Source organism: Mustelus asterias, chromosome 11 (assembly GCF_964213995.1).
Source record: "Mustelus asterias chromosome 11, sMusAst1.hap1.1, whole genome shotgun sequence".
NCBI classification, from domain to species: Eukaryota; Metazoa; Chordata; class Chondrichthyes; order Carcharhiniformes; family Triakidae; genus Mustelus; species Mustelus asterias.
In genome coordinates this window covers 49,851,412-49,867,228 of record NC_135811.1, presented here as the reverse complement: position 1 = coordinate 49,867,228, position 15,817 = coordinate 49,851,412, and the positions used below count along the sequence as shown (strand labels likewise).

Sequence of the window (15,817 nt, the reverse complement as noted above, 5' to 3'; positions counted from 1 at the left end):
TCCATTGTGTTACCGCATCAACCTGATTATTGAGCAGATATAATGCAGTGTCTTCTATATTGTTAAACAAAACGATGTAACAATTTTTTTTTGCCAGAACACGTGCTCTAGCCTGGATTTTTCACACCAGTAAGTCATTGGTGGTAGGATAGGAGTTCCATTCTGCTGGATCTTTTCCCACTTTAGCCCCTGTGTGGGCTGTTCAGGGGGGGATGGGGAGGGGACAAGCAACCTGTGCTTATTTTTTTGCCAGATGTGAAGGAGTAACAGGCTGCTCTGTCCAAAGGTGTGCAGGTTAGGTGGATTGGTAAATGCGTGGGGTTACAGGGATAGGGCAGGAGGTGGTAGGTAAGATGCTTGTTCAGAGAGTTGATGCAGACTCGATGGGCCAAATGGCCTCCTGCGCTGTTGGAATTCTATGGAATGACATGGTTCTCTTTGACCTAAATCTAAATCTCCTGTGGGAGCAGGTCAACATTTCAACTCTTTGAAGGACTCTGTATCCTAGGGCGGCACGGTAGCACAGTGGTTAGCACTGCTGCTTCACAGCTCCAGGGTCCCGGGTTCGATTCCCGGCTCGGGTCACTGTCTGTGTGGAGTTTGCACATTCTCCTCGTGTCTGCGTGGGTTTCCTCCGGGTGCTCCGGTTTCCTCCCACAGTCCAAAGATGTGCGGGTTAGGTTGATTGGCCAGGTTAAAAATTGCCCCTTAGAGTCCTGGGATGCGTAGGTTAGAGGGATTAGCGGGTAAATTAGCGGGTAAAAAAAAAAGGGATTAGCGGGTAGGGCCTGGGTGGGATTGTGGTCGGTGCAGACTCGATGGGCCGAATGGCCTCCTTCTGCACTGTAGGGTTTCTATGATTCTAATGCAGATCTTTCCAATGTTTGGATGATTATAAGCAGGTTTCTTGCAACCAACACCACACAGATGATACCTGGTCATTTAATGCACAGAGCTCTCAGAGATCAGGATCAAAATTCTCCCATCTCGCTCACCGCGGGCGAGACAGAAAATTCAGTGGACCATTTAAAGGTCAGTTGAGCTCGAGTGTGAATTTCTGGTCTTGGGGCACGCCCGGCCGGAAAATCCCGCCCCAGATTTCGGCAGGTGATCAAAGCAAGCTGGCTGTGGAAAGTTTTGAGTGTAGGACAGATGAAATTAGTGAAAGCTGAAGACTGAGCGTTGGGATAGTGAAATAAAGTTACTGCCACTGCTTCAATCATTTTAGGGAATGCTCGCCGACAGAACTGCCATAAGCTGAGCTAAGAAGTGCATCCTTTGGTGATGACTGTATCCATGGAACTGTATCCATGGAGTAAAGCTGCTGTCAATGGTGACTTATAGAATAGAATCATAGAATCCCTACAGTGCAGAAAGAGGCCATTTAGCCCATCTAGTCTGTACCAGCAACAATCCAACCCAGGTTCAATCCCTGTAACCCCAAGTATTTACCCTGCTAATCTCCATTGACACTAAGGGACAATTCAGCTTGGCCAATCAACCTAACCTGCACATCTTTGGAGTGTGGAAAGAAACGGGAGCACCCGGAGGAAACCCACGCGAGGAGAACAAGCAAACTCCACACAGACAGTGACCCAAGGCTGGAGTTGAACCCGGGTCCCCAGCGCTGTGAGGCAGCAGTGCTAACCACTGTGCCACCGTGCCACCCGCACGATACTTGATTGCAAAATCCTGTATGAAGGAAAGGAATCGTCCTCTACCTGAAGAAGACAGAGTTGTGACAGACGTTGTGATGGCACGTGCTGCCACATGTGCCAAGGGGAGTTGTATCAGTTAATCAAAGTGTAATTTATAGTTCTGACAGAATGTCATAGAGTCATAGAGGTTTACAGCATGGAAACAGGCCCTTCGGCCCAACTTGTCCATGCCACCCTTTTTTTAAAATCCCAATTGCCCGCATTTGGCCCATATCCCTCTATACCCATCGTACCCATGTAACTACCTAAATGCTTTTTAAAAGATAAAATTGTACCCACCTCTACTACTACATCTGGCAGCTTGTTCCAGAAACTCATCCCCTCTGTGTGAAAAAATTGCCCCTCTGGACACTTTTGTATCTCTCCCCTCTCACCTTAAACCTATGCCCTCTAGTTTTAAACTCCCCTACTTTTGGGAAAATATATTGACTATCTACCTTGTCTATGCCCCTCATTATTTTATAGACCTCTATGAGGTCACCTCCTACGCTCCAGAGAAAAAAGTCCCAGTCCATTCAGCCTCTCCTTATAACTCAAAGCATCAAGTCCCGGTAGCATCCTAGTAAATCTTTTCTGCACTCTTTCTAGTTTAATAATATCCTTTCTATAATCGGGTGACCAGAATTGCACACAGTATTCCAAGTGTGGCCTGTAAATGTAATTCACCTGTTAATACGTGTTTGGTTTGTGTTGATTTTTGGTATGATTTTTAAAGTAAAAGTTATAAAAGTTGAAATCTTGTCCATTGTTTTCTTCCAGCGGGGGTGGGGATGTGGGTGGGGATGTGGGTGAGGCGGGGGGAGGGGGGGTGGCGGGGGGGGGGGGGGTCAGTCAGTAAGTTTGATTCTTTTATCTTACTGGTATCCACAGGGATTAAAGCACAACTCATCAGAAAACTTTCACCTGTCTTATTTCAGCAATGTATTTCAATATATTGATCACATGGTTATCAACCATGTTCTCACAAACTGAAATTGCTACATTTCCCATATTTGATTTGATCTGATTTATTATTGTCACATGTATTAACATACAGTGAAAAGTATTGTTTCTTGCGCGCTATACAGACAAAACATACCGTTCATAGAGAAGGAAACGAGAGAGTGCAGAAAGTAGTGTTACAGTCATAGCTAGGGTGTAGAGAAAGATCAACTTAATGCAAGGTAAGTCCATTCAAAAGTCTGATGGCAGCAGGGAAGAAGCTGTTGTTGAGTCGGTTGGTACGTGACCTCGGACTTTTGTATCTTTTTCCCGAAGGAAGAAGGCGGAAGAGAGAATGTCCGGGGTGCGTGGGGTCCTTAATTATGCTGGCTGCTTTGCCGAGGCAGCGGGAAGTGTAGACAGAGTCAATGGATGGGAGGCTGGTTTGCAAGATGGATTGGGCTACATTCACAACCTTTTGTAGTTCCTTGCGGTCTTGGGCAGAGCAGGAGCCATACCAAGCTGTGATACAACTAGAAATAATGCTTTATATGGTGCATCTGTAAAAGTTGGTGAGAGTCATAGCTGATATGCCAAATTTCCTAAGTCTCTGAGAAAGTAGAGGCATTGGTGAGCTTTCTTAACTATAGTGTCGGCATGGGGGGACCAGGATAGGTTGTTGGTGATCTGGACACCTAAAAACATGAAGCTCTCGACCCTTTCTACTTCGTCCCCATTGATGTAGACAGGGGCATGTTCTCCTTTATGCTTCCTGAAGTCGATGACAATCTCCTTCATTGAGGGAGAGATTATTGTTGCTGCACCAGTTCACCAGATTGTGATATGTCTAGTTCAAGCCCTCCAAGAGCTTTATTGGAATTGATGGGTGAACAAAGCTTTCTGCAGCAAGAGATGTGAGAGAGAGAGGAATGCCGACGGACAAGAAAGGAACCTTTTATAAATTAATGAAAAAGAAGATGGATTGGCAACTGATTATAGTAACGCCCAACTTGTTATGAAATTTACTGATAGAACTACTGACCATGATTGAATAAGAATGGAACAACATCTCATCTTCCGATTAGGCAAATTGCAGCCTTCTGGACTCAACATTGAGTTCTACAACATTAGACTGTGAACCTTCCCCTCCATCCTGATGCCTTTTTGTCTTTTGTTTCCTTGTTTTGTCCCAATATAATTCCCCCTCCACCACAGCGCCATGTGTCACTAGTTCTTTAGTTTTGTTTTCACTGAGCACTGACCTTTGTTCTCCTATTAACACATTTTGCTATCTTTCCATTATGCCACTATCAGCACTTCTTTAGTCCTTACTGTTACCATTAGCGCTCCCTTCGTCTTGTGTCCATGACATCTTTGTCAATCTCTCCTCAGCTTTGACTTATCCCCGACAGGCAGCACTGCTGCTTCACAGCGCCAGGACCTGGGTTTGATTTCCGGCTTGGGAGTCTGTACGTTCTCCCCATGTCTGCGTGGGTTTCCTCCAGGTGCTCCGGTTTCCTCCCACAGTCCGAAAGACGTGCTGAATAGGTGCATTGGCCGTGCTAAATTCTCCTTCAGTGTACCCGAACAGGCACTGGAGTGTGGCAACTAGGGGATTTTTAGAGTAACTTCATTGCGATGAGAATGTAAGCCGACTTGTGATAAGAATAAATAAACTTGAACCTTCTATTCTGCCCCACCTCCTCCACCCCTCTCTCCAACTATATAATGCATCACATTTCTATCCCTCCTCTGTTCTGTAGAAGGGTCATATGGACTCGAAATGTTAACTATGTTTCTCTCTCCACAGATGCTGCCAGACCTGCTGAGTTTATCCAGCATTTTCCTGTTTTGATTCCAGATTTCCAGCATCCACAGTGTTTTGCTTTTATTTATTGGATAAGAAGGATTTCCTATGAGGAGAGATTGTGTAGTATGGGCCTAAATTGTCTTGAGTGTAGAAGAATGAGCAGTGACCTCATTAAAACCTATAAAGCTCTTAGAGGGCTTGCCAGAATAGATGCTGAGAGGCTGTATCCTCTTACAGGAGATGGAGGTCATAGCCTCAGAATAAGAGATCGACCGTTTAACACTGAGATGACGAGAAATTTCTTCACTGAGAGGATTATAAGAATTGAATTCTCGACCCGAGGGATTTAGTTCATTCAATACTCAGATCAATAGATTTTCAGGCACTAAGTGAATCAAGTAATATGGGAACAGGGTGGAAAAGTGGAGTTAATGAAGAAGTTCAGGCATAATATTATAGAATTACAGGGCAGACTAGAGACATCATATGCCCCTAATCCTGCTGGTTTTTCTCATGTTCTTCCCACATCCTGAGACTGGGTTTAATTAGAGTGGAGCTACAGATCTCAATATCGATATAAATTCTTCTGTCTAAAAATTGAGACGAGCAGCATGTTCGAAAACAGCAGCCCCGTGCTCCAACCTGCTTGACCTTTAGTTAATCTCATATTTTGACTGCACCATCTTGTATCTCATTTGCGACACTGCCATTATCTATTGTATTTTGCAAGAACACAACTGAAAACAAACAAACTCTAACACAGGGATAACTGGATCCAGCAAGAACGATCTTCAACTATGTGGTCCATATCTGACACGTGACACATTTCAGAGAATAGGACACTCACATGGGGATATCATTACTGAAAAGGGAATTCTAATGGCAAAGTCTGGTTTTATCTGTTGAATATGCGATTGCATCCCATAACTCATACTTAATAAAGTCAACTAATGGGCAGCATGGTGGCACAGTGGTTAGCATTGCCGCCTCACAGTGCCAGGGATCTGGGTTCAATTCTAGCCTTGGGCGACTGCCTGTGTGGAGTTTGAACATTCTCCCCATGTCTGCGTGGGTTTCCTCTGGGTGCTCTGCTTTCCTGCCACAGTCCAAAGATGTGCTGGTTAGGTTGATTGGCCATGTTGGATTGCTACTTAGTGTCCTAGGATGTGTGGGTTAGGAGGATTAGTGGGATAAATATGTGGGATAGGTCCTGGCTAGAATGATATGTTGGAGAGTCAGTGTGGACTTGATGGGCCAAATGGCCTCCTTCAGCACTGTAGGAATTTTATGACTCTATGATAAATTCAGTGGATTAGATGGAATGCAGTATGTCATCAACGTAGTTATCTTTTTTTGGCGCAATTTGATAACCTCATGGAAGTGCTCATAGAGAGTTGGAAGAAATGTTTGTTAAAAGTGTTTGTTGAAACAAACTATGAGTTGTAACAACACCACGTCTGGAGCAAGGAAAAGTAGCAAGTGCTGTATTACCATCACAACATTACCCATTGTTAAAGAGGTGGTTGATGTGAAACGAATCCAAACCGGCCGGTGAGGTACGGAACCAGGCGCAGATCCTTTTCTTGACAGTAGGTTTATGCACAGAGCGCAGCACTAGATCTCTGCCTCCTACCCACCAACAAGCCAGTACTGCCAACATAACACAGCACAAGGGTGGATGAAAGGAACTGCAGATGAGACCATAGCTGCATACGTGGCAGCAGAGTCTGCTAAAGGTGGCAGCTTTTGGATGTTAGCAGAGGTTATTTCTTCACTGTTTTTAGGCTGCCTAAACAAATAAAGGGCAGGTGAGAGGGCATGGGGCCTTTAAACTGGTGGCCTTACTGATTTAAGGTTCATGACAACCCCCCACCTCCCATTTTTGGTCCCACCCTTGATGCCCAGTTGGGTGGGCAGCCCCCTTCCCAATGCTAATTGGCCACATTCCCTGGCCTCTTATTGGCCAGCTGATGTTTGACTCACCACTGTGAGACAACTGGGGAGGGACTGAGTGGTCCAACAACCTCACTCACCCACTGGAAACTGTAAAGTCCTGCCCCAAGTCAAACTCGCCCATCATTCCCACCTGCCTGACTCTGAACTGACCGACACTGATTCCCAACACCCCTGCACCACAAATGTATAATTCTTTTCTTGGTGCTTAAATCTTTCAGAGACCAATTAACCTCCTTCAAACTTATAGTCCACCTGAAAATTCTCCATTTTCCTGGTGACAGTCTCTTGCCTTCCTTTGCCCCTAAGTTAGTGATTGTACCTGTAGTCACCTGGATCTTGCTGTCAAGAATGAATTGCCTAAAGCTTTCTCCTTCTTTATGAGCCATTTTAAAATCCATGTTTTGTTGCCTTTGGCCACTCCTCCTAAATCTCCGCTCCTTTGACCAAGCATCCATTTTCCTCAAGGCTTTGTGAAGGGACATTTTTCAACATTAAAGGCACGATACACATTGTTTTTGTAGTCACTAGGTGTGAATCTCCTGCGGCCTTTGGTTCTTAGCTGGAGTCTGTCTTTTCGCTGTGTTTGTTGTAACAGGCTGAGATAGGTTACCGCCCCATCCCTCGGGTAAAAAATGAGTAACAATTCTTGTAAACATATTTTTAAATATAACAGCACCATCGTGTGGAGAAATTAAGAACAGTAACTCTTACCATTAAAATGTTAACCTATTGATTTCAATAAAATCATAGAATCTCTACAGTGCAGAACAGGCAATTGGGCCCATCGAGTTTGCACCGATTCTCCAAAAGAGCACCCTACCTAGGCCCAATCCCCCACCCTAAAGTAACTGCAGATATAAACTCCATTACCAACTCAAAGATACGTATGTACATAAAATACGTAGCTGGATCGTTAGATTGATAGACAGATCTAAATGATTTTTACATTTTCCACTCTATATTATTCTCCATAGGTTTATCACTTTGCTGTGGAATATTGTTATTTTTACTGCTCTGGTTTCCGATTTTGTATGTAGTGGTTTACAATACGTGAATACTTGCGATCTAAAAATGCTATTTTATATTTAAGCCAGAAATATTGACAGAAAGTAACCACCACTTTACCTGAAAAACATACTATCCCTGTCATATTTTAACTCATAAAATTATATTCAGTTTAGTTGTCATGCCAGTGACACCAGCACATATGTATAATGTACATGTAACACAGAATGGTTGTCACACTTGTGACTAGCTGGTTAACTGCTGGTAGCACAGTCAGAGAACAAGATGTAGCCTTCACATATTAGTTGGATCTCATGGGATAAAGGGGGAGGTGGCTAGATGGGTGGAGAATTGGCTTGGTCACAGAAGACAGAGGGTGGTAGTGGAAGGGTCGTTTTCCGGCTGGAGGCCTGTGACGAGTGGTGTTCCGCAGGGCTCTGTATTGCGACCTCTGCTGTTTGTGATTTATATAAACGATCTGGAAGAAGGTGTAACTGGGGTGATCAGTCAGTTTGCGGACGACACAAAATTGGCAGGACTTGCAGATAGTGAGGAGCATTGTCAGAAGCTACAGAAGGATATAGATAGGCTGGAAATTTGGGCAAAGAAATGGCAGATGGAGTTCAATCCTGATAAATGCGGAGTGATGCATTTTGGTAGAAATAATGTAGGGAGGAGCTATACGATAAATGGCAGAACCAAAAAGGGTGTAGATACGCAGAGGGACCTGGGTGTGCAAGTCCACAGATCCTTGAAGGTGATGTCACAGGTGGAGAAGGTGGTGAAGAAGGCATATGGCATGCTTGCCTTTATAGGACGGGGTATAGAGTATAAAAGTTGGGGTCTGATGTTGCAGATGTATAGAATGTTGGTTCGGCCGCATTTGGAATACTGCGTCCAGTTCTGGTCGCCACACTACCAGAAGGACGTGGAGGCTTTGGAGAAAGTACAGAGGAGGTTTACCAGGATGTTGCCTGGTATGGAGGGGCTTAGTTATGAGGAGAGATTGGGTAAACTGGGGTTGTTCTCCCTGGAAAGACGGAGGATGAGGGGAGACTTAATAGAGGTGTATAAAATTATGAAAGGCATAGATAGGGTGAACGGTGGGAAGCTTTTCCCCAGGTCGGTGGTGACGTTCACGAGGGGTCATAGGTTCAAGGTGAAGGGGGGGAGGTTTAACACAGATATCAGAAGGACATATTTTACACAGAGGGTGGTGGGGGCGTGGAATGCGCTGCCAGGTAAGGTGGTGGAGGCGGACACACTGGGAACGTTTAAGACTTATCTAGATAGCCATATGAATGGAGTGGGAATGGAGGGATACAAAAGAATGGTCTAGTTTGGACCAGGGAGCGGCACGGGCTTGGAGGGCTGAAGGGCCTGTTCCTGTGATGTATTGTTCTTTGTTCTTTGACTCAGCACACCACTCGGGGGCTCTGGCAAACCAAATACCATGCCTCCATAAGGCCAATTATACATTTCTCAGAATCTTATTGCCCATCTTTCCACTGGGCATAATCCATTAAACATTTATACAAAGTCAATAAGCGTCCCTGTCACCAACTCTAGCCAATAACAATTTACATCCTGACCTCATGCGATCTTATTTGTCCTTAATTTTGGATGTTACCTCCCTTGGTTGCTCAGCAATTCAGTAAAGGTTAAAGTTAATATTCCCACAGATTCATATTCACATCACTATAAGCCAGACCCAGAGAAAGTGTTCATGTCTGGCTGCATGTGTGCTATCAGCGTGACTTTGTGTAACTCTTATTCATTGAGCTGGCCTTGGAAGCCATTTTGTTCCTGACATCTACTGATAAAAATGGCCACATTCAACAGTCTATTGTTCTATAAAATGTGGTTCCCTTCTGACTGTCTCACCCCATCAGACGTTGCTGAAGTTTTACAAAATATATTCTAAGAAATAAGCTGCCTCCATTTTAGAAATCCAAAATACATGTTTAAATGAGAAATACTTGCTATTTAATCAAAGTGCCTTTTACACTGACAGTCTCTTATCAAACATTCTTTAGTCTAAGATCATTCTCTCCATGTCAGTATTGTGTTTGTGTTTTAATCTCATGATTATATATGTTTTCATTAGCCTAATTTGGCCCCATTACAACAGTAAGGTAACTCCCGCATCCCAGGTATCAATCGAGTGAACTTTCTTTGAACCTTTTCCAATGTATTTACATCCCTTCCTGATTAAGGAGACCAAAACTGTACGCAGTACTCTAGATCTGGTGTTACCAATGCGCTGTACAGCTGTCGTAAACATCCCTGCTTTAATATTCCATTCCCCTTGCAATAAACAACATTCCATTTGCCTTCCTAATCGCCTCCTCTGCATACTAACTTTTCCTGGGTGCCAGGACACCCAGATCCCTCTGTACCTCAGAGTTCTGCGATCTCTCTCCATTTAAGCAACATGTTGTTTTTCTATTCTTCTTGCTGAAGTGGACAAATCTACATTTTCCTGCATTGTACTCCATCCGCCAAGATTTTTTTCCCACTCACTTAACTTAACTATGTCCCTTTGAAGACTCCTTGGGCCTCATTCTCCCCCAAAAATTCTAAGTGCTGAATTGGTGAGAGAAATGGTATAATTCATGATTGCTTTTTCAGTGTGAGTTCAGTCTCGAATCTCCCACACTCTGCACTGCAGAGGTCACAATCGTAAATATCACTAAAAGCTCGGGGGGGCGGGGCCTATTCACACCGGACTCTGACAGTTCTGGGCCTCTGCACATGCGCAGTGGCCCCGAGCTGTCAGATTGCACATTGCTGGCCAGTTTGATCATTGACCAGCCCGGATCCTCACTGCCCTTGCAACACTCCCATGGCCCAATCGCAGCCTGATCACACCCCCCCTCCGTCCATTCGCAGGCCAGCCCCGAACGCCCCCCCCCCCCCCCCCCCCCCCCCCCCCCCCCCCCCCCCCCCACCATCCCGGAGCACCACAATCTCCAGCCCCCCCCCTTCCCCAGCAGTGATTAACCCCCCATCCTCCCATGCAGACCACCCCGCTGACCACCCGCCCAGGAGGCAGACCCCCCAACAGTAGGCAGATCCCCCCTAGGAGGCAGACCGCCCTGGCACACCGCCTCGTCACCCAGCCGGTCCCGATTGCTGGCCTCTCTCCAGCCCTGACCGATCCTATCTGCAAAATGGCAGCGGGACCCCCCACCCCCACTGATTGCCCCCCGGGCCCTGCCCTGTGCCCCCTTGGCCCCGCCCCTTGGCTCCGCTCCCTTGGCAGTGCCAAGGTGCCCCATGGGCACTTTACCTCCTTGGGCAGTGCCAGGGGAGACAGGCTGACACTGCTAGGGTGCCCATGCCCAGGGGGCACTACCCCCCGCCACCCGACCTCCTGGGGGACCCAGTCTGCCCCCCTTCTTTCCGGTGGGGTCTCCCACTGGTTCCGCACAAGTGAGGAGCTATTCTAAACCCCGCCAGAGTGAAATACCCCTGGCAAAGTGGGAGATACTATCGGGCCTGAAGAATTCAGTCCCGGGCCCGATAATCACATTTAAATAAGATTAAAAACAGATTTAAATCACTTGCCTTGTCTTCCCGCTGGTTTCCAGCGCGGTCCTGACTGCGCCTGCTCTCTGGCTGTGGGAGACACGCATGCATCGGGAACGCATACGCGAATCCCGCAAAATGACCGACAGGCACATCTCCCAACCCCACGCACCAGAAAATGTGCATGTCAGGATGGGAGATTCGGGCCCTTCGTCTTATTATGTATCTTTGTGTCGTCAGCAAATTTAGCAACCATACATTTGGTCCCTTCATCCAGCTCATTGATACAAACTGGAAATTGTTGAGACCCCAGCACTGGTATCAGTGGCACTCCACTCATCACATCTTGCCAACCCGAAATAGACCCATTTATCCCACACTCTGCCTCACCAACACCCAAGCAACTGCTGGTTTGCTGTTGCATGGGATTTCATGCCTAATATCATTGGTTAATTCCAGGTGCAGTTACTATGCTGTGACCTATAAGTGATAGAATGGTGCACAAAAACTGTTACTTATTTCTACTTTTGTTTGAGTCTTAGTTAAAAGATATTGAAAAAGTGTGGAATATGAACTTAGAGATCTTAATATTATATTAATATCTTATCTTAAGACCTGTACGTCAAGATATTGTAGTTGCCCTTTAACATATTCTAAGTTATGTTATTCTAGCTATATTGCTCTTTATTTGGTGAGAAATATTCTTAATAAAACCCTGTGCTATGGACACAGTGGTTAGCACTGCTGCCTCACAGTGCCAGGACCTGGGTTTGAGTCCTGGGTTGGGTCACTGTCTGTGTGGCGTCCGCACGTTCTCTCAGTGTTTGCTGGTTTTCCTCAGGGTGCTCCAGGTTCCTCCCACAGTCCAAAAGACGTGCTGGTTAGGTGCATTGGCCGTGCTAAATTCTCCCTCAGTGTACCCGAACAGGCGCCGGAGTGTGACGACTTGGGGATTTTCACATTTTACTTTACTTGTGACACGAATAAATAAAGTTTAAACTTTATTTCTTGCTGAACGTAATGAGAAAGAAAAATGTGATATGAAAATAGAAAAGGTTGAGGAAAGGTCTTTCACCTGATCTTTCTCTCTACAGATGCTTAAACATCCAACACCGAGTGTTTTCCTTTCAGTTAAGTTGTTCAGCCCTTTCTTTGCTTTTTGATTGGAAATCTAGCTGCTGTTTTAATGGCTACTCTCCACAATTGCTAGAAACAAGAACAAACTTGAATCAAAGTGGTGCATCAGTGTAGGGCTCGTGAATGTCCTACCCTCAAAACAACAGAATGAAACGAGAAAGAGTTGCCAACAAAAATTTAGAAAAAAATGAAACAGATGGAGGTGAATTACCTTCTTGAAGCCTGAACAGACATTCAATGAAGAAAGGGAAAGACGTGTGAGTTTTTGAAGGGTAAAACATGCAGAAATATGTCATGTTTTCTAACTAAAAATAGCAGGGTTAACATGGAACGTGTGAGAGTACATAACCCTCGGGGTTAGCCATTGCATCATCAGGTTTATGTTTCATAGAAATCACTTTGTAGCCTTGTAATCAGCTGCATCTCTTTTTGTCACAAGACTTGATGTGGTTCCCATGACTCAATAAGTTCCCTTGCGGCGCCCAGCTTCCTTCTCCCCAACCAACACAGCAAATGTGGGACAGAAGTAAGTTTCGATTTTCTCTCCTCCAAGTTTGCGACTGTTGAAGTAAGTGCCAATAAGTGTTATCTCAAACAACAATGCACACCCCTGCTCCCCCCCCCACCCCCCGCCCCACGCTTGTAATCAGTATTTAAATATTGGGGAGAAGAGACCAACATTAAAAAATACAAATTAATGTAAGTATGTAACATCAACAATGTAAGTATGGGTCCACTGCATCAAAAGCCAGTTTCTAAGATCAGGAGATCTCAAGTTATTGAAGATAGGTGAGGAATAACTTTAATGGATTATATCGAACACTGTTCTCAGAGAATATTTTCCTAAATTGACCTAATTTTCTTTTACCCTTTGTTCTATATTTATCTTCCCCCAGAAGGTGACCTAATCTGAGGAAGGGTTGTCAGGGGAAGGGCAGTAAACTGTCCTTCATGCCTAGATGGGGCGGACTCCCTGAACCCAGGCAGCCTTGCCCTGTCCTTTTCGGTTTATTTGATGACTGTTCTTATTTCCATTCTGACAACTGGCAACAGCTGTTCCAATTGATGGGAGCCGGGAATTAACATCAGCAATCACTTGGTACCTGCCTCCTGAAGGATGACCCTGACAGTAACTTCCTTGGCTCCAAGATTTGATTTGATTTGATTTGATTTATTATTGTCACATGTATTAACATACAGTGAAAAGTATTGTTTCTTGTGGGCTATATAGACAAAGCATACCGTTCACAGAGAAGGAAACGAGAGAGTGCAGAATGTAGTGTTACAGTCATAGCTAGGGTACAGAGAAAGATCAACTTAGTGCGAGGTAGGTCCAGTCAAAAGTCTGACAGCAGCAGGGAAGAAGCTGTTCTTGAGTCGGTTGGTATGTGAACTCAGACTTTTGTATCTTTTTCCCAACGGAAGAAGGTGGAAGAGAGAATGTCTGGGGTGCGTGGGGGTCCTTAATTATGCTGGCTGCTTTGCCGAGGCAGTGGGAAGTGTGGACAGAGTCAATGGATAGGAGGCTGGTTTGCGTGATGAATTGGGCTACATTCACAACCTTTTGTAGTTCCTTGCGGTCTTGGGCAGAGCAGGAGCCACACCAAGCTGTGATACAACCAGAAAGAATGTGTTCTATGGTGCATCTGTAAAAGTTGGTGAGAGTCGTAGCTGACACGCCAAATTTAATCTTCTGAGAAAGTAGAGGCATTGGTGGGCTTTCTTAACTATAGCGTCAGCATGGGGGGCCCAGGACAGGTTGTTGGTGATCTGGACACCTAAAACCTTGAAGCTGTTGACCCTTTCTACTTCGTGCCCGTTGATGTAGAAAGGGGCATGTTCTCCTTTACGCTTCCTGAAGTCAATGACAACCTCCTTCGTTTTGTTGACATTGTGCAGATGTGCAGGTTAGGTGGATTACCCATGATAAATTGCCCCTTGGTGTCCAAAGAGGTTAAGATTAGGTGGATTAGCCATAGTAAATTGCCGCTTAGTGTCCAAAGTTGTGCAGGTTAGGTTGGTTAGCCCTGGTAAAATGTGTGGGGTTACAGGGATCGGGCAGAGGGGAAGGCCTGGGTGGGATGCTCTTTTGGAGAATGGGTGCAGACTCGATGGGCCAGATGGCCTCTTTCTGCACTGTAGGGATTCTATGGTTGTGAGGACAGTACCTGGGTATACACGACAGAACAAACATGGATGAAATAAATTCACGAGGTAGGCAAGTTGTATTTAAAGAGGAAAGAGAACATCATATGTTGGACAACATAATAGGGTGAACAAAGAATTAGATGAGTATGCTAGAGGTTAGGGAGAGAAAGGTAAAAGCTAAGGTGAGAAGTAGGTTGCAACATACACATATTGATGACAGTCAGAATGTGGCTCTCCCCAAGTGCAGAAGCTCCATCACTGCATCTTTCTTTACTCAAAATTCTTGTACTTGATTGTTGATCAGGTCACAGAAGAGAAAGAGAGAGAAGAGAGAGGGAGAGAACACACAACTGCTTTGTAAATAAGATAATGAATACAGTTCATTTTCGATAAAGAGCATAAACATTTGATTTTGAAAATATTTGCCCTTCCTCATAGCAATGAAAACACTGACGTTATCACTCTATTTTAGATTATGTATGAAACCCAAACTGATTTGAAGACAGTAGATTTATACCTTCACTCCTGTCACGGAGGGAAGCATGGGTTTGGGAGTCCAATGCTGTGATCCACATTCCCTTTGAATTTAGCTTCCCATTTTGGCCCACTACATTCACCAACTTAACCTTTGTTCATTTTTCTGATACAGTAAGTAGTCTCACAACACCAGGTTAAAGTCCAACAGGTTTATTTGGTAGCACGAACCTTCGGAGCACTGCCCCTTCATCAGGTGAGTGAAAAGTTCAGTTCACAAACAGGGCATATATAGACACAAACTCAATTACAATATAATGGTTGGAATGCGAGTCTTAACAGGTAATCAAGTCTTTACAGATGCAGACAACGTGAGTGGAGAGAGGGTTAAGCACAGGTTAAAGAGGTGTGTATTGTCTCCAGACAGGACAGTTAATGAGATTTCGCAAGCCCAGGCAAGTCGTGGGGGTTACAGATAGTGTGACATGAACCCAAGATCCTGGTTGAGGCCGTCCTCATGTGTGCGGAACTTGGCTATCAGTTTCTGCTCAGTGATTCTGCGCTGTCGTGTGTCATTTTTCTGATGTATGAAAAGACACAAATGCCCGCTTGGCCTGTTTTGGTGCTATTCCCCATTTACTTATTTTCCACGTTTGGGTGCAGGTTTAATGTGCAAATGGCAGTCCTTTACTTCCCCATTGCAGTGTGTCAGCTGTGGTTCAGTTGTTAGCAGCATTCTTATCTCAGTCTGAAGGTCATAGGTTCAAATCCCGTTTCAGAATTTTTTTTCCCATTCATGGGACATGGGCGTCACTGGCTGGCTAACATTTATTGCCCAACCCTAGCTGCCCAAGGGCAGTTAAGAGTCAACCACATTGCTGTGGCTCTGGAGGCACATGTAGGCCAGACCAGGTAAGGACAGCAGATTTCCCTCCCTAAAGAGCATTCGTGAACCAGATGGGTTTTCTGACAAACATAATTCCAGGTTTTTTAAAATTGAATTCCAATTCCACCATCTGCCGTGGCGGGATTCGAACCCGGGTCCCCAGGACGTTAGCTGAGTTTCTGGATTACTAGTCTAGCGATAATAGCACTCGGCCATTGCCACCCCCTAAAG

General features: G+C 45.1%; 2 protein-coding genes across 3 annotated transcripts in view; one reads left to right on the top strand and one right to left on the bottom strand.

The window, feature by feature from the left end:
* The window catches only part of rnls (renalase, FAD-dependent amine oxidase), a 200,317-nt gene that overhangs the window by 180,918 nt on the left and 3,582 nt on the right, over positions 1 to 15,817 (bottom strand). The window contains exons 1-2 of one of the 2 annotated variants that reach the window (XM_078223579.1): positions 14,744 to 14,822; positions 14,432 to 14,514 (exon numbers count right to left, since the gene is read on the bottom strand). The exons of the other annotated variant lie outside the window; for it this stretch is intronic. Coding sequence (XP_078079705.1) covers positions 14,432 to 14,435 — 4 coding nt within the window. The 5' untranslated portion in view covers positions 14,436 to 14,514; positions 14,744 to 14,822. Of the gene's footprint in view, positions 1 to 14,431; positions 14,515 to 14,743; positions 14,823 to 15,817 lie in introns of those variants that run through there. 2 annotated transcript variants of the gene reach the window in all.
* Positions 12,577 to 15,817, top strand: part of lipf (lipase, gastric) — a 911,257-nt gene continuing 908,016 nt past the window's right edge. The window contains exon 1 of the mRNA XM_078223567.1: positions 12,577 to 12,604. Coding sequence (XP_078079693.1) covers positions 12,592 to 12,604 — 13 coding nt within the window. The 5' untranslated portion in view covers positions 12,577 to 12,591. The remainder of the gene's footprint in view (positions 12,605 to 15,817) is intronic.